Source organism: Dermacentor variabilis, chromosome 3 (assembly GCF_050947875.1).
Source record: "Dermacentor variabilis isolate Ectoservices chromosome 3, ASM5094787v1, whole genome shotgun sequence".
In the NCBI taxonomy this organism is placed as follows: domain Eukaryota; kingdom Metazoa; phylum Arthropoda; class Arachnida; order Ixodida; family Ixodidae; genus Dermacentor; species Dermacentor variabilis.
Window position 1 is genome coordinate 178,438,477 of NC_134570.1, and position 19,751 is coordinate 178,458,227.

Genomic DNA, 19,751 nt, shown 5'->3' on the forward strand with positions numbered 1-19,751 from the left:
AAACTGCGCCCGCGTGTCACCCACGCGCTGCCTCTCGTGATCTCCCGTTTAGGGAGGCAGTCGCGCCACTCTTCACTCTCTTTTCAATGTGGAGCACGAGAAAGGTCGTCCGCGCCAGCCAATATATCGCTAAATGAAAACTCGTGTATACTTGCGCTAGAATTTCAGATTAGGAAGCATCGTATTCATGGGCGCATTTCATTATTATTATTATTATTATGATTATTATTATTATTATTATTATTATTATTATTACTATAACCAGGAGAAACATGTATCACAAATCTGAGTGGCTGTCTTCTAGACATTACCCTAGGCAAGAATACAGCATTATTAAAGCGAAGCTTTTTTCTTTCTTCTTCCTTTGACTTTTCTGCTACTGCTGCTGCTGCTGCTACGGCTCTGGTCTTCGACGCCACTAACGCCGGCCACAGTGGGGCGTGGTTGACACGCACATTACTAACGCCGGCCTTATCGGGATGGGGTTGAGACGTAGCCATGTCACTAAGAACATAAAATGCATACGCTGTTGCTGTTTTCTATCATGACATTTGTTTATGAGCTGTCGTTCTCAAACTTCCGAAGAATAACCTTGTAAGGAATACAAGAGAAGTTGTGAGCCACCAGGAAGACCTGCGTGGTTCAGAACGATTATCCGCCAAGCGACGCCTGGCACCGAGAGCGGATATTCTGGAATACGCTATCGCCTTAGTACATGACCGGAGAAGCTCGTGCCAGCATTTGGGCCGCGTCGTATGTGTACAATGTCCTCTGGACACCGCAATTACACGTTACCTCCACCCACAAAAGCAGTGAACGAGCTGTCGCGCTTGTCTCCGGGCTCACCCGCAACAACAACGGCAGTGGAGGGAGGAGGTGGGAAGAGTGTTAGAGAGGGAAAAAAAGAGAAAGAAGGCAGTTTTGCGAGTTACAGCACTACAACCCAGAATGGCTCGAAGCGTGCACTTAGTGCCTAGGAGACGGAGCCGCGCATAAAGGGTCGATCGAGGCAAGAACTACAAACACAAGTGGAGCAGGTAACGTGACATTTCATGTAGCGACTTTCGTATGCCGTCATTATATATCCACCAAATAATGTCATTGAACCGAAACAGCAAACAAAGCTCACTTGTATCGATTCCCGCACTGCGTAGAATATGAATATGAATATGAATATATCTTTATTTCCAATAGATTGGGGGAGACAGGGAAGAAAAGCTGCAAGTGCAGCTTGAAAAAACATATTCTTTTGCAGATCCCATTTTTTTCATAGCAAGTGGCGTGCAAAAGCGTTTTACGCGTTTCCTAACACAGAAAAAGATTGAATCGGACATGTAAATCAGGACCATTCTCTGCTGCTGGCGCTTCTGCCTCGCCTGCCATATCTTGCTAAACTCATCTTCGCCCTCAAGCAGTGAACTTGTATATGCAACAGCACCAAAAACACTGGGTCCCCGGTGGCTTCGCATTTTCTAGACCTAGGATGTAGTCAGTTCGTGATCGCCAAATTGCAATATTTATATATATATATATATATATATAGTGAGGCCACGGTTCTGCCACTTCTATTATTTTCATGGCATTTCAATGTAAGAAAGTTCACGTCGTGCCGTTTGGGTATATCTGTACCGCGAACACAATTACAATACAATCCTTTTCATTAACTCTCTCAATGTTACATCAGCAACAAAGGAGAGAGGACGCAAGGCAAAACGCTGCGTTGTTGCAGCTTGAGAGCCACCCTGCCCCCTCTGCCGGGGTGCATAGCCCAGCAGCTGATCACAACAGCAGTGGAAAAGCGCACTCACAAACACAAAAGAAATGCAGCCACAAAAATATCTACATCTGACATTTGCGTGAAGTTACGCTTCTACTATCACATGGACTTTATTAGACAAAAGCTACTCCACATATTCCATGCACATAAAAGATATATGCACAATTGTTATGTTGCCCCAAAAGTATACGGCATCTATACAATACAAAAAGACGTGATGCATCGATTCTGGACAGGAGGAGAACGCGCTATCCGTGGACCACGGCAAGGACAATCTTATCACGGTGCTATGTTTTGACGGGTAAAACTTCGACATGTAACTTAATAAAGAAATCCTCAATCGCTGTTTTAATGCATAAGGACTCTTTGGCGAGTACCCCAAAAAAACCTGTCCGTCACGCCAAAGACATAATGTCTCGTATTTGCGAAGACATTTACTCGTTATAATCGTGTAAATGTGGATGATTGGTAGCTTTATGAGTAATAGGGATGAATCGAAAGCAAAAAATAATTGATTGGAAAGAATATTCCTATGACCAGATATATGCGTAGCCATAGGTGGAGCAGGGCTCCATGAAAATGCACGGGAAAGCCTATAGTAGGTTTGGGCGAGCTGAAAATTGGGGTTGAGCCAACTTAATATTGTGGATTGTACAAATTGAAATTTGGGGGCGTGTCAACCTGCAATTTGGGGGTGGGTCAACTTTAAGTTCAGGTGTCGGCCAGCATAAAGTTTGGGTGTCTGCAATCTTGAAATTTAGGGTAAGCTCAGCTAAAATATGGAGCTGGGCCGTCTACAAATTTGGGGATGAACCAACTAAAGTAGAATATTTCGGAAGACACTTGAAAACGGCAGACACCAGCTGGCTATATGCCATGCCATGTTATGTCACCAGCCGGTTGTATTGCTACACTATTCAATCTCTAAATTTGGTCATACCATGTTTGACATTCATGACAAAGTTATTGCTCAGAATTTTGAAAAAGACAGCCCCCAAATGAAGGTCATCAAACATACCAATGACAGCACATGCCTTCTATTTTAAATCTCTTTAAAACTATAAAATATGAAAATTACATGACAGTACCAGGCCTCAAACCTGAAACTGATGCACTTTACTGGCGCGGCTCTTTGCTTACTTGCTTTTCCTAGCTCATGTGCCTCTACCCATAGCCTTTCCGGTGGCAATGAATGCTTGGGCTTTAGCAAACAGTTGTCAGATTTTCGCGCCGCGTCCCGCCCCTTCGATGCAATCGTACCCATAGAGCCGGAACACCGGCCACGCGCTCGCTCCGACGGAGCAGAGCGGTCAAAAGAGAACACCAGCTGCCACAGTAACGCGCGAGGCCTTGCATGAAGCGATAATGCATCGCGATCTAGCCATGTCACCCTCGCTGTCGCTCTCACAAGGCGGCGTTATGCGCACACTGCTTGTCCATGCAAGCTCTCGTCCGCATTCTGACTGTGCCTCGGTAAGGCTCAATGAAAACGCGCCAAGCGTCTCAACGCGCTCGCTTGCACGCGAGGTGTTCATAACTCGAAGGACGGTCAGCAGCGCACATTTGGACGTTGGGCCACTCCAAAATCTCTAGTTGGCCCAAACTTAAATTTCAAGTTGACCGAACCCTAAATTTAGGTGAATTTAGGTGAATTTAGGTGAATCCCAAATTTCAATTCGGCCTAACCAACATTTCAGTTGTGCCACCTCAAATCCCTAGTAGGCCTACCCCGAAATTTAATTTGGCGCACCCCTAAATTCCAGTTGGGCCACCTCCAAACTTCAAGCTGACCCACTCCTGAATTTAAGATGGCCCACATGCGAATTTCAAGTTGGCCCACCCCCAAGCTTGAATTGGCCACTCCAAAATTTCAGTTCACCCACCCCCAGGCTTCCATTTTGCCTATCCCCAAATTTAAGTAGGCCCACCCCAAATTTAGCTTGGCATACCCCCAGATTTCAACTAGACCCGCCCACAAATTTCAGCTGATCCAACCTGAAATTTCAAGTTGGCCCACCCCAAAGGTTCACTTGGTCCACGCACAAATTTCAGCGGCCCCACCCACAGAGTTCAACCTGGCCCAACCCCAAATTTATTTTGACTCATACCCATATTTCAAGTTTGCCCACCGCTAAACTTGAAGTTGGCTTGCCCCCTAAGTTATGTTGGCCCACCCAGAAAGTTCAGTTGGGCCACTGCCACCCCCAAACTTCAAGGTGGTTCACCTATAAATTTAGCTTGGCCGACGTCCAAATTTCGAGTTGCCCCATTCCACATTTCAGTTGGTCTACCATCAAATATTAATTTTCCCCGCGCCAATCTTAAGTCGACCCATCCCGAAACTAAGTTGGTCCGCCCCCATATTTACAGCCGGCTTACACCCAAATTTAACTTGGCCCGCCTCCAGATTTCAAGTTAGCCCTCCCTCAAATTCATATTGTCCCACACTGAAATTACATGTTCTCCCACCTCCGAATATCAGTTGACCCAAATCGAAATATCAAGTTGGCCAAACCCCAAATTTCACTTGGCCCACCCGCAGATTTCAGCTTGGCCCCCTCAAATTTCACTCTGCCCACGTTCACGTTTCAAGTTGGCCCACAGCCTAATTAATTTTATCCATTCCCAAGTTTCCACTTGGCCCACCACCAAATATTAGGTTGGCCCACCTCCTAAATCAAGTTGGCTCAGCCCATTTTGAAGTTGACCCACCCGAAAACTTCAAGTTGACTCACCCACAAATTTCAAGTTGGATCACCCCCAAACTTAAGCTGGCCCATACCTAAATTTCAATTAGCCCACCTCTAAATTTAAGGTTGTCCGAACCCCTAATTTTGAATCGACCTATCCCCAAATTTCAGTTGGCCCACGCCTACTGTAAGCTTCCCCATGTATTTTCTAAGGATCCTTATGTATGTCTGTGATTTCTCCTTTCATTATTATTTTTTAAATGGTGCTTGATCATTCAAAAGCTTTAATCATCTACATTTACACTATTGGCACGTCGTAGCGACGCCACAGAAATAGTCGCAAAGCTTTGAATAACAAACTTTTTATTGGGCGACCCTGTGCCCACAAATCAAGTTAAACTCCCAAAGCACAATGATAGCGGCGAACACAGACAACAATCATCTAAATCTGATTTGCACAGCAAGCGCGTCGGCTTTTATCATGAGTGATCGGAGGCTTTAGAATAATCGCTGGTGCCCAGGTGTCTTCCAGTAAGTACTATAAGATTCGCGTCATGCATACGGTCAGATTACACAAGGTTCGGTGACAACTCCCAACGGATAGAGCCGTCGTAAAATCCGAGAAACTTCCAATACATGCAGGCGCGTCCTGCACTGAGCGAGAATGTTTAACGTTTGTTAGTCGGTGAAAAAGCGGCCTCCCGAATAAAACAAGTACGCGTTTCGCTATCATAACGAATAAATGGCTTTGCGAATTACGCATTTGCACACACAACGCATTACACTTTTCGCGTGACAGGGCTCGGCAGCTAGCCATAGAACGCTTACGCATAAAAACAAGCGCTTGCTCACTAAATGTGCATTTCACAAGCGATTCTCCTTCAGCAATCCGCCATTGGAACTTGTAGGTGGATGACGAAACCACTCGTACTCGGGCGAACCACCATGAAGCAAAGTCATTCGCTGCGTGTGCAACACAAAACGTTGAGTTCATATAAGATTGTGCAACCAATGTGCTACACCCGCGGTCTCGCCACGATCGACTGTGCACAACGGAAAAAACCTCGTGCGACAGACGCAGGTTTTGTTTGTTTAGCAATTGCACAAGAAGCGCACGGGCCCGCAAGGAGTGGTTGCTTACTTAACTCAACCTGAGCTGTTGCGACCCTTTATCCGTTTTCTAGTTCAGTTCCTCCTAAACAGAGGAATTTGAAAATGCGGCATTGCATTAGGTATTAAAGCATAAAATGCACAACTTGTTATTCAATAACTATATTAGATGCCTGAGTATCCATTCGGGTCACTAAAGAGCACAAAAAAAGATAAAGAGAACGAGCCAGAAATCGCCAGTGTAGTGGGCGAGCTGCGTGGAACTTTCGGAGGTGGCCGGCAGGAGTCACTAGGGGAGAAAATCACATTAATGCCTGTGTTGTGGGGTTATTGTTTCGTAAGTTTCATTTGTGCCACATCTTAAGCTTGTATTTTTCTGTCTAATGTAGTTTGCACAATTTCCCACTTTCTTTTCTCATTGCTATATATTGTAAAAGGGCATTGTGGACAATTTCACGTCAAAATACTTCGTCTTAGGGTATGCTGTCCTGTGCGCTTACCGGCTGTCATCCAACTGTGTACACTGTCCGGGCCGTGCCGTGGCATCCTGGCCCGTTCCTTAGGTGACGTCGCCATTCCAGTCACCGAAGTCTCCGGGGCCGCAGAACCAGTGCAATTTCCTCTGAGGGACATGGCTGCAAAATACGTGCATAACGGTGTGAGTGGACATAAAGCGAGCGCATTCTGTACCAGAGATAACAGCGGTTCTCAGGGCTAGGAAAAAATTGGTGTCATTTTAACGTGTCCTGGGAGTTCGGACTACATATAACAGCTGCACTTTTAGGTCCCACGTGAAAACGCAGAACGCCACGCCTGGTTCATTGCGGAGCGTACAATGCACTTTTCAATTTACTATTTCCGTTTCAGCGCTCTCATTTAACTTGCGCTACAGCTGTACGAGACGTAACATACTTCTGTACAATTCATAGCAGAATTTTTTCTTTAATGGGGCGTCATTCAAAGCAAAAAAAAGAAAAATCAGCCCTTCCACTCTGTGACAAAGGATCAGCAGCGAAGCTGTGGTGGTGTATCTTATCTCACTCGTCTCATCTATGTACATGTAGGTTTTATTATCATTATTATTATTATTATTATTATTATTATTATTATTATTATTATTATTATTATTATTGAAGGACACGGGCAAACAATACATCTTTTGACTGTGGAGTGATTTATACTGATTCTCTTATGATGTAGCGACGTGTGCAAGTACTGCCGCATGGCCAGACGGCAATTCCACAATATTTACAACTTCACCTTTAACTACGTAATTATGAAAAGCATATGAAACTCGGCGTAATGTTAGAGCCGTCTTAGCGGATAATTGTCATGTAATTTGCTTCGAGATAGTTAAAATGAAAGAATAACAGTTGTTTTCTGTAACCATAGTCCCTTCATAGACGCCAATCTATTTATTGACTGCAAACGGAAATAGTGTAACGTTTACAACTTCACTGTGAACTAATTATGACATGTATATGAAACTCGGCAGACTGATAGAGTCGTGTAGTGGCCAATTTCAGCATAATTTTTTCCAAAATATCTACATTGGATTGAGAGCTACAGAACATTAGCGAGAAATTAGAGACGAAAATTTTTTCGTGTCGACACGACGCGTAGACGGAGGGCCATCCCGCACCGCCGGAGGGTAGCTATATACAGCTTCGCTGTAAAAGAAGGCGACCTTGTAGGACCATACGCAGGAAGACACCATGTGCCACTGGTGCTTAGCAACTTACGCGACTGAGAACTAATCACGCAGAGGGTTTTTATATTGTTTCGGAACGCACGATGTTATGCACACAGAAAGAAATGGACTGAGCACCCACCACACAGAGCGCGAATAAGAAATGCTTGATTTCAGACGATTTGTTGAAACATACACGAACGTGTTAACGTGTTTGTATAGCAGACAGACAAGGGTACAAGTATACTGCACACGCATTCGTTTTGCATCTCCAAGACCAGTCACGTCCTTGATAAACACTCTTTCCTTCTTTCCATACATGAATTGAATTTCTTTAGAAGACAAACCTACCCACCGCGCGCTCACACATGCCCGTGCAAGCGCGTTCGCGATGTTCTACGTGCCTCATCTATAATTTTTAAGCATGACATGCTTTTATCTCCCGTTGTCAGGGTCCTTCAAGTGACCTTGAGCCAAAATTTAGAGCTGTTATCCGGGAACTCGAACGAGAATACCTGGGCAACCCATCAAAACTTCAGAAAATGCGGTCTCTGGCCCCCAATCCTTTGTACAGGACCGCATTACATACTCTAATTTCTGCAGAAGGGCAGCGGATTGGGCGAGTTGGTGTTCCATGGTAACAATAAAATTCAAACAGCACTAGAAGACAGGACCAGAAAGAGGAGGAGACAAACACGGCTCTGAAATTTCTACCCAACAAGTTACAAAATATATTGCTTCCGATTTCTTCCTAATGCTTGTTCACATTGTTACTCAAGCTGTAACTTCTATTAGGCTGGTTTTATTTGCCCTTTCAAAGGGCGACGTTCAAAAGGCAGGTATAGGGCATCGTACACTTCACTGCCAGCTTTAGACACTGAGCGCTCTTTTGACGACCGGCGGTCCGTGAGTTCCGCGGCACAGGTTTTGCGTCGCCTCGAGAGATGACGCCACGCTGCATGCCGTCTTCTTCAAGAGTTTCTACCTGCATTTCCCGCGTGCAAGCAAGCGCGTTCAGGTGCTTGGCGCGTTTCAGGACAATATCAATTACATGAACACTCCATGCAGTTTTTCGTCGTTGTCGCTAATTCCAAATAGAAATACTGATTTCCTTAGTTCAAATAATTTTTATCAATAACAGTACTCTCGTTAACTATACGTTTTCCTTTTGCGTCAGAATTTCAACGCAGCGTGGCGAAATATATCTAGGCGTACTGATGTTCCAATCCCTGATGCACAGAAGCAACTTTATTCTAAGAGCTCAGGTTTGAGAGCTTTGCTTGTAGGTACAAATTACAACACAGTAATGCAGACCTTACCAGCTTGTTCCATCATTCTCCTACACTACGGGGAAACAGAGCGGAAAAGGGGGGAAAAGATGGACAAGACCGCGCATGTCTTGCCGGTCTTGTGTGTCCCATTTCTTAGAGTTCTTTCCCCGTAACGATGCCGTACGAGCAAGCTCAAGCTCAGAAGCAAGGTGTGCGACCGGGATACTTGTGGTCTGTACGCGGGGGGCCGCCTTAGGCGACCCCCCGTATGGTGGCCTTCCGGTTGTGTGATCAAGTGCGCGAGGTTATATGTTCATTCCTTTTTGTAATTTAGCACTTGTCTTTGTCGCCTTTCTTTTGTCCTGCGTCCCCTCTTGCGCTGGATACATCATCAAGCTCAGACCCTCTAAAGTTTTCACACACGTACCAGCCATGGTAGCAGCTGTCAGCGCGGGCGTTTCTGCGGTGTCCCTCTCGTCGCGCAAACATGCCTCCCCGTGTTAATTATCAGAACGCCAGCCGAGAAGTTTCATCGGGACGCTAATTGCGCTGAAACAAGGCGGGCTTGTACACGCGTAGCAGGCCAATCCGTTGACCTCGATGCCGAAACAGTCCACTGTTACGTGCGCGGCGCACGCCCACAGCCGGGGCGCCCAGACGCGGCGCTGCGGGAACAAGATGCAGAGGATACGCGACAGCGCCTACAGAACCCTCCAGTTAATTAAGTTATGGGGTTTTACGAGCGAAAACCACGATCTCATTATTAGGCACGCCGTAGTGGGGGAATCAGGAAATGTGGACTACCTGGGGTTCTCTAACGTGCTCTCAAGTCTAAGTGCCGGGATCTTTTCGCCCCCATCAAGCCTGCAGTTCAAAAGTGCGATGCGCACGTACATCGTGCACACCGTAACCATGCCGCGGTACAGTAACGCGAGGCCGATGCGAGGCGACAACGACGGCAAGACACCGTTCTCACCGATGATGCTCGCGTGGTCATCGATGTTTTTGTGTCCCTGCGTGTCTGCACATGTCATGCCATGCGAGTTTATTCAGCCAGCTTATGTTTACCGTAGTTCATACTGGCACTTTAGTTCAGAGCCTTACTTTGTGCAACATTCTAGCATGTTACTATTGCGCTGATTCGCCCTTATGGCGAATTTGTGATTGCTTTAAAATAAATAAATTAATTAAATTGTCAAACGGCCGGATTCCAACACAAGACATCTAGCGCAGAAGCCTCCATTAGGCCACCGATGCCTTCCCACATAACGGCGTGCCTCATTCGTATCGTAGGTTTGACATGTTTAATCCGGGAAGCAATTTAAAATTCATTAAAATGTCAACGTACGTCAAAATGCGCCGACGGCTAAGATAGTGCAGCAAAAGAATCACGCAGGAACTGCTCTGGGTATGCGCAAGCATTATGTCACTTGCTCATTTCCCTGCCTCCCGGTATCATTACCGATGTTATGAGACTTGATCCGACGAGCATAAGCCCTTATCAACGCTTATCTGCCACTATCAACTTTCCCGGACAAGATCCTACCTTAGCAACCGTTATCGGCTGTTATCAAGCATTCAGGGCCGAATCGCGCCTTTTCAATGCTTATTGGTTAGTATCAACTTTATCGCAATTGATACGACTCTTATCAGTGCATATTAACCTTATCAGAATTATCCGCCAATTATGATATCATATCGCTCTTTAGCAGCATATCCTTCCGCGTCGAACCATTATCAACCGTCATGAGATCCATAGAACCCATCGTCACTCTTTATAATCTTTGTCAACTCATTGACTGCTTATCTCTATGTTGCGCGACGTGAAGTGCAGAAGCACTCAGAGATCGGTGGCATTTCAGTCGGTGGAGGAACGCCCCAATGGAATGCGCATTGCACGAACGTTGACAGGAATCGGGAATGTTGCGTGCTCGGCATTATATTTTCGCAATATCGTAATTTTCCTGATGTCTACAATGTTACAAGTCGGCTCCACATGTGGTCCTAGTGTTCATTCCACCATCACGAAATATTTCAACAAAGCCTTCATAAAAACTGTTCACTTGTCACATTTGTTTTGTACTCCTCGATCAACGTATTCATATGATTCATGCATGTTCGCCTTCAGCAAGCATGGGCGTGTAGCGCAGTGTTTTTACAGCGAACCTGTGTGATTAGGACCGCGGCATTCCTTCGTCTCTGCAGTCAAAAACTCAATTAATCACAGCGGGAGGTGAGCGCCGCTGGGTTCCTCGCAGCACCACCAGATGGCGCGCGCATTCGCGGCAGTGGCGGCGCCGGTCGTGTAGCGAAAAAAAAAGAACGCGAAAGCTCGCCTTCGCGCATAGCGTTCGCCCAAAGTGTTTCTCGGTTAAGATTACGGTTGCCTAAGCTGCACTTTCTGGGAAGCGGTAACTGTAGCATACGAAGCAGGCAGTGCATAAGCGCCCAGAGATACATATGATAACGTAACTAGGCTATCAAATGATATCGTATAATATCATATATGATATAATAAATACATATGATTTTACATATGATAGCGTACCTAAACTATCATATGTAAAAGAAGAACACGTCTTAAAATTGATTTCATTTGTGGTCTGATAGCGCTAGGAAAAGGCCACGCATGGTTAGTACTCCCGAATAGCAGTGTGCACACGACGAGCGAAGAAATGAACAGCGACGTCATTATGCACAATGGCGTCGTGCTCCGCTCAAACGGACCCAGCTCGAGGCTACGTCAGAATAATCTATCGGATCAGATGATACCAAAGCTTCGCAGGCCAAGCACCTTTGCAGCGTGGATTAGAGCCCGTTTCTTTAAAGGGAACAGCCTGATATGGGGACCCTTGTAGCGGAAAATCCGGCAAGAACCAGGCGGGAACACCGGCTGGCCAGAAAACCCGCGTAACCAAGTGATGACGTCAGGGTCGCGGAGCTGAAGGTGCTGCGGCTTGCACTGAGAAACCTCGCTGTAAGCAACCACGTCACCGGGCGGATGCCGTGACCCACTCCCAAAATTGGAATAAAGTGGATTAAGTTGGAGAAAAGCGGATTAAGTTTGGTAAAAATTAGAGAAAGGTATATTAAAGCGAATTAAGGTTGGTAGAAACTACACCAAGGTAGATTAAGGTGGACTTCTAATTTGTGGTGATAACTTAGACAAGCCCAACACTTTCGCATTCGAATCACGTAACAATATTTAGGTGACCGTCATTATTCTTCTTTGGTGGCTAAAGCGCGCAGCACTCACCACCGCCAAGGCACTTCCTTGAGAATTAGGTTTGTTTTACACATTTGCTTCTTGAGAGTGATTCTCTATAGTGATATACAGTAATTCGTCTTGCGTGACAGATGGACGGACTGACCGACGAACGGTTTTCCTCGTTGGGTAGGCATAGATATGCTTCACTCCTGACCGCGTCTCTCCTCGCATTGCTCCGGTAACGTGATGGATTGACGCCATAATGTGCAGTGCGCAGTGACTCGTCCCCTATCTCACACCCAAGTCGCTCAGGCCCCACTTTCAGTGACTTTCAATTGAAGGTTGAATAGCCTGCGAAGTTTTGCAGCAGATCAAAAGAATATTGTAAGTTGCTTCTTTTGTGGTTTACGAACTTCCGAACATGGTCTACACCAACATTTTATCCTTTCGAAACGGGACATTGCAACCATTTTCTCGTTTACACATTCCATTGAGATTATTTTGGGGAAAGCGAACCCTATATCTACTTATTGCTTATTGGCTCTCTTTTTAAGCTTGTGCGCAGCTTTAGGTAGTGTCCCGGTACTGTAGATATTGCTTTCTCTTTACTTGAATCATCATCTTCCGTATTTTTTCTTGCCATTCAGTGTCCTTACACTTTTCCCAGTCCCTGACGGAATCACAGGCTGTCGGTGATCTTTCTGTTCTTTTGGATTTCCACCTGGATGTTGAGACTTCGCGCAGCTTTATGGATGCAAGATTTGTGTTTACTTTGCCTGAGGTAAGAAATCACTGTGCCTGTTTACACAAGCCTTGTGTGCGTGGAATCGAATCTTCTGACTGCTTTTGCACCTTAGTTAGACACACCCGACAGCTGTGATCACAATTTAGGCAGATCTTAATGTCTTAAACCTTCAAGGACGATTCTCATGGCAGTTAGTACGTGTGATCTAGCCGGATGAAAACATCTGCAAAGTGCTGAAAAGATTGCTGTCACATTAAGTCACTTTGCTTTTCCACAAGACAAGCGCAGTAGAAAATTATCAACATGGTTAAACAAGCCTTTACATGTGAATCCATCAACATCGCATTAAAAGTCGTTGACCCTTCTCCACGCGAAGGTTACATAGTACAGTGGCTAAGCAAGATCCAATATTAATTTTTTCTTGCTGCGCGTCCACATCATTTCCATATTTTGCAAGCAGTGAGTTTCATGAAATCCGTAGCATTTGCAGAAAATCAAGTACACTGCTTCCGCACAGTCTCCTAAACTTTCTTTCACTAAATATTTTAATGCAGTCTCCTACAGCTTGCAGATCAGCTTTTCGTGGGATACCTTGAAACATATCCTGAACATCAATGTACATGCATATAGCTGGCTAATTGTTTATTTCATTTCATTTATTTACGTAAGCGCCTATACAGCCATTACACGGTGTGGGAGGGGTACATGAATAGAAAATGAAGCACAAACCACACACACACCTGAGGAAGTGCAAGGCCGTCAGCGCTAGTAATTGTGCACACGTAATAAAAAGAGCCATAGAAAATACCGAATGCCGATATCATGTATACTCAACGTAGTACGTACACCATCATATGCCGGCCCATATGCCTACGATGACCTACGTCATTGACGTACGCCATCAGTTGACCGAACGCTCGCACCATGCAGAGGTCTTGCATTGGTATTACAGACAATTGGTTGTGCCTATAGGGCCACGGCCACACATCTCTGCCACGTTGCTTGACCCTGAAAGATCATTCAGAATAAGCAGCTCTTGCATTGATTTTTATGCTCATGATTGGCGTTGGAGTTGGCTGGTTACTTCGTTTTACGTCCATTTAAACATCCCAGGACGGGTCCTTGCACACGACTGCGCTGCCAAGTTTGGTACCCACTTAAGGTGCTTTCGTCTATATTTGTAGCCTAACATATATATATATATATATATATATATATATATATATATATATATATATAATCTGGCTATTGTTTCTACAACATTATAGTCATGTTCGTCCTTGTCCTTAACGACAAACCTTGCAGTCTTCTTGCCATTTAGAAACTGGTTCAAATTTGTTTGTACCAGAAGCTTTACTGCTTCTTCCACAGCATATCCTCTGCTTCTTCGTTTTGAGTAATGCATGATGCAGTCCAGGCCTGCCGAGGTGGTTGTGGTTTCTCTTTGCTGCTCAGAAAAGAACAGGTAAAAAAAAGAAGCCTTCCATTCAGTTTCACTGGACTGGCCTCAGTTTTCGCAGTGAACTTTGCTCCCTTGCTTAGCGTTGCTTGTGCTTTGTGGTCCGTTCTGAATACGAGAGGTTAATATGACTCTGTCTTTCTTAAGCGTTTTATTTATTTTATTATTTATTTATACAATACTGCGGATTTGCACAAATCGAAGCAGGGTGTGTGCAAAAGCATTTGAGTAGACACAAGAAAAAAAGTAACTCGTGTCCATCAGTAGTCGGTACAATTGAGGACGCCATCGAGTTCATGTCGTTAATAATTCGCGGAGAAAAGGAATTCTTGAGTATTTCAGTACTTCCAAATATAGGGCTAAAGTGTCGGTTTGGTGGTACCGGCTGTGTCTATTTGTTAAGGGTTTAATATACAGGGTGTCCTAGTTAACTTTAACCAGTGTTTAAAAGTATGAAATGCCACGTAGCTGGAACGAACAAAAGTATTGTTGTTTGCCATCGCTTGGAGGTACTCAAACATTTTTTCATTCCGCCTAATTGGATAATTCGCCTTAATTATTTATGAGCTTCTCAAAAATTATAATTAGATGAAAGTGTCAATGGGAAAATTGTAGAGCGGCATTAAAAACTTCCTATACAGCTTTCTGTTGCTCAATACGTGCTACATGACAGAGTCTTTTCGAGCCTGAAAGCAGCCTGCAAATGCACGCATAATTGGCGCGCGACTGCCGGTCGATGCACTTTGCATGTACTCGCGGGCTTCTTTCACGCCCGCAAAAATACTGTAGGAAACATAAAGCTGCATCGGGAGTTTTTCATGTCGCCCTACAGTTTTCTCATTGACACTTTTCATCTAAATATAATATTTGATATTATAATTAATTAGGACTGATTATCTAATTAGGTGGAATGAAGACAGTAGTTTGGGTATCTCCAAGCGACGGGAAACAGCATTACGTTGGTTCTGTCCAGCTACATGGCATTCGCATATTTTAAAACTCTAGTTAAAGTTAGCTGGGACACCCTGCATATACAGAAGTTCATGCCAGCCCGCATAAGGCCTGTGGCTTATTCTCGTGACTCGGAAGTCTCCCCTCAAAAGCTCCTAATAGCTGTCACATTATTATTTACAACTAAAAAGAAACAAAGAATAATAACTATGAGAATATAGCATAGCTGCAGGAAGTTATTTTCTCTGCGAGGAAAAATACATCGAGAAATTACCGTCCCGTTAACGTATAGTCACGAAAAAAAGCAAAACTAATGAAAAAAGCTAGCAGTCGCTACTGCTATTTCCTTATAAGATAGCACGCTATGATCTTAGCAGCAAGGAGGAATGGACTGGAGGGCGCAACTCTCACGACAGATCACAGTGATCAGGCTGGTAACTGTGACTGTCACTGCACGCAACTTTTCGTTTTTTTCTGACAGTACGTCAATCACATTGTGATTCAAGTTGCTGTTGAACGTATTGCGAAAACTCGAGCAGTCCCCCGGTGCACGTGCCTGATTTGAGTGGACTCTTGATTGCAAGACTGGCTCACAACCATCCAAGTGCGCTGCCCGGCGATATAACACGCGATGCGCCGCCAGTTCGATGTCACGCTATTACGGCCCCTGCTTCTGACGATATGCCCGTCGCGAGGTTTTTTTTTAATTAGGCCAATGCAGTGCAATTTACATGAAAGGTTATATTTCCCAGACACATAACCAAAGCAAATTTTACGATTTCAAAAGATAAAGCGCCAACAGTGACGGCACACTAGGAAAGAACAAAAACAGGACAAGGCGCTACACGCAACTGTTTATTGAAGTCAAAGGCGGCTGATTAAATAGCTATGGGGAGAGTGGGACGAAAGAAGAGGAGCGCCGAATGCGCACGTGCGAGAACACTGAAGATATATATAAAGGGAGTCGCGATTATTCAAAATCTAAAATTTATCTAGAAACATGCTTTCATTTGTGTATATATTCAGAGACGGGGTGCCGACAAAGGCGTCCCCTCTGTTCTTATTCTGGTTGGCCTCCAACAATTCACGCGCCACAGAATCTTTACTTTTAAACCTGACTGTTCTATCATGAAGCCTTGCTTCACATACCTGTTTGTTTTCGTTCCCGCAGGTCTTGCAATGAAGCGGCAAGTTCGAACTATAACCATTCTTCAACGAAAGCTCATGCTCCCGCCTGCATAAGGCAATCGCACATTTTCTGATACTCTAACAATTAAATCTGTTGACTCTATTTCGTGAACTAAGAAACCAAGCTTAGAACGCCTCTTTCACGCTTCTGTTTGGAAGTAATCGTGAGCGATCTTGAGATAGTGTTATAGAGGGCCCGTACCAAAGGCCATGGAATATTTCGTTTGAAACAAGCAAACCACAAACATCGCCACAAGCTATGTAGTGTTTTTTTTTTCATGAGCGGTTTTTCTTTCCTCCATTTTTGTTTTCCGTGGTAGCTCCTTCGGTGCAAGATAGATGCGCAGAATCAAAAATGTCGATGGAGGTAAGGAAATACATTATGTTGCGCCACCGTACCTTCATAGGTTAAGAACGCAACGAAAAGGAAAACTCTGTCCGCCGCCGGCACTGCGTTTCAGGCTCCTGCCTGTACGGTATTTTGTTTGGAGCTGAGAAAATTCTTCATTGCTGAATCACTAATGGCAGTTGCTTCGTAATTTGGGGGTGGGGGGGGGGGGCGTGTCGCGCGCCACACATGTGGGAGCGGGAACGAGGCAGCTGTTCTTGAGAAGATGGGAATGTCTGGTATGGCGCACTGATGAGTCGCAATGCCGTAGCGATGCCTTCCGCGCGATTCTACGCCAGTCTAATCTGTGTGTCTCAAGTAAAAGAAGTGTTTCAGAATTTCACCCCAGAGCTTTCACTGAGCAACAGGCCTTAAATTAAATTCGGAGGTTTCACGTGCTAAAAACCACAAATTGGTCATGAAGTATGCAATAGTGAGGGACTGCAGATTATTTATTTGACTGCCTGAGCTTGTTTATTGTTCACATAAATCTAAGTACACAACCGTTCTAGCATTCAATCTGCATCGGCCGTCGCGGCCGTGATCGAAGCCGCGACCTCGAGCTCACCAGCACCACGCCATAGCCACTGAGCTATCTTGGCGGGTTTGTGCGCGTGTTTCCCTAGCTGCATATCAGGTGGAGGTTCGTTTAGAGGTTGCATGCCTCTTCGCTGACTTATTCATGCATGAAAGAACAAATATTCCCCCTCAACGGCGCAGTTGGCTGGAGCGCCAATACTCTTAGAGGAATATTCCGAGTTGGGTGTCTGATGGAGCGTTCTTTTGTAGGAATTTTCTAATCACATTTATTTATGATAAGGAATATGCTGATAATTATTTGTATTTGGTGATTTCGTACGACCAGATAGATGTGACGCGTTGCGACTCATTCCGCAGATGTAAGCAGCAGTGGAGGATGCGTTAGGCAAACATCATCGGCCTGGAGCACTTGGTCCATCATTGGTCCTTGCGCCACGAAACACCATATTCATCATTATCACCATTGCGCAAACTTGTCAAGGCCTCCCACCAGGGGCAGAAGGAAGTGAAATCAAAACGCCAAAGGGGGCACCCACTTTAAAAAGGCATGACACGTCACCTCAAAAGGAAAATGCAGGAAAGAGGCTTCGGTAAGCGCACAAATATCGTCGTTGCAATTCGAATGTAAAGCTTTACTCGCACGGCCGCCTCACGGTAAGGAAACAGCAGAGAGAAAACTTTTTATTTATAACAAAATGTTTCGGCTAAAGATATTAACGCAGTACAGTTGAAGCATGTTATTGTACGCAGGCAACTAAGATCGTAAAATTTGCAGGAAAACACGCTGTGGGGCTAGTAAGTGCATAGCTTTCAAAAGATGAAGCGGCAACAGTGACGGCACAGTAGGAAGTATTCCTTTTTTTGTATCCGCTCGAGTGTGTACATGTACAGACACCCGCGCTTTCACATGTGTGGCGCGCGACCCCCCCCCCCCCAAGTTACAATGTAACTGCGATTAGTGATGCCGCAGTGAAGAGTGCTTTCAGCTCCAAACAAAATACCGTATAGGCAGGAGCCTGAAACGCAGTGCTGGCGGCGGACAGAGTTTTCCTTTTCGTTGCGTTCTTAACCTATGAAGGTACGGTGGCGCAACATAATGTCTTTCCTTACCTCCATCGACATTTTTGATTCTGCACAGCTATCTTGCACCGAAGGAGCTACCACGCTAAAAAAATGAAGGAAAGAAAAACCAGTCATAAAAAAAACACTACATAGTTTGTGGCGAGGTTAGTGGTTTGCTTGTTTCAAACGAAATATTCCATTGCCTTTGGTAGGGGCCCTCTATACCACTATTTCAAATTCGCTCACGATTACTTGCAAACAAAAGCGTAAGAGAGGTGTTCTAAACTTGGTTTCTAAGTTCACTAAATAGATTCAACAGAGTTAATTGTTAGGAGGAGGAAAAAACTTTATTCTTGTCCTCTACAAGGTGTTGCCACCTGCCAGCCTAGTCCCATGTTGGGACCGGGAAGTCAACCCTCCTAGCCCTATTACACACGTACTGGACAGCCAGTACTTCAGGGATCTGATCTGGAGATCTGATCCTCCCTAAAAACCGATTCCGAGAAATGCCAGGGCCGAGCGACCCACACTCCCAGAGCAGATGTTCAAGCGTGCATATATCCTTTCCGCATGCTTTGCATATAATAATCATGTCTGCAATGCCATACCATTCCTTTAGATGTGCAGGTGAATGATAAGATTCTGTTTGTAATTGGCTAACTGTAAATGCTGTGCGCTGGTTAGCCTATAGTGAGGAATGGAAACTCTCTCCTTCCCATGTAGCAATGTTTTGTAATTGCATTGTATGTAATGAGCGTATCCCTCTGTAAGTTCTCCAATCCAGCAGAATCAAAACCATATGTAAAAGCGGCCCGGTCTGTAAGGTCACGGGTGACGCTGTTGGCCGATTCATTTGGATTGACAGAAATACCATCAAGTGAACCAAGGTGCGCCGGGAACCAATAAATGTAACGTGTAACATTTGTTTGCCTTTTGGTAATTATTCTCCCAGCCTGTGGGGCAATTTTTTACGTATTGAAAGCTCTAATAGCTGTTTTCGTGTAGGCATATATTTGTGTGACTCTATCGTCTGTTAGTGCCAATGCAATGGCAACTTATTTAGCGACGTCAGGTTTGCTAGTGTAGACCGTGGCGCAGTTGGTGGAATTGCCCTGATGATCCACTACTGCCGCCGCGAACTTAGTTCAATCCTTGTAGGCAGCCGAATCAACAAAGCAGGCCCCTCTGCTCCCTTTATCCATTTTCTTGATTAACGCTCTGGCTCGTGCAACTCCCCTGTTGATGTTAGGTTTTGGGTGCATATTCCTGGGTAGCGGTGCGAGAATTATGTTGCCTGCGAATTCTTGATTAACTTTAATGTACTGTGCTGGATCTGTAAAGGGGTTGATCATGATCTGGTCCACGATTGATCTTCCCGTGTTGGTTGTAGATAGTCTCGCAATTTGTGATGTTTCTTGAGCCTCCGCGATCTCCATGGTCGTGTTGTGTATTCCTAACTTGAGCAATTTTGCAGTGCGGGTTCGAACTGGGACCCCCAATGCGCTTTTAACTACCTTCCTGATCGCTGCGTCAAGCTTCTTGAGTTGAACCTGCGTCCAGTTGTACATGGCAGCGGCATATGAAATATGACAGAGTACGAAAGAGTTGATAAACCTGATGAGGTTATCTTCTTTCATGTCCTTGTGTCTTCCTGCCTGGCGTCTGATCATCC

At 45.0% G+C, this 19,751-nt stretch overlaps 1 protein-coding gene across 1 annotated transcript in view; it reads right to left on the reverse strand.

The window, feature by feature from the left end:
• The window catches only part of LOC142576545 (monocarboxylate transporter 13-like), a 103,309-nt gene that overhangs the window by 66,439 nt on the left and 17,119 nt on the right, over positions 1-19,751 (reverse strand). Inside the window, exon 2 of the mRNA XM_075686711.1 lies at positions 6,078-6,212. Coding sequence (XP_075542826.1) covers positions 6,078-6,210 — 133 coding nt within the window. The 5' untranslated portion in view covers positions 6,211-6,212. The remainder of the gene's footprint in view (positions 1-6,077; positions 6,213-19,751) is intronic.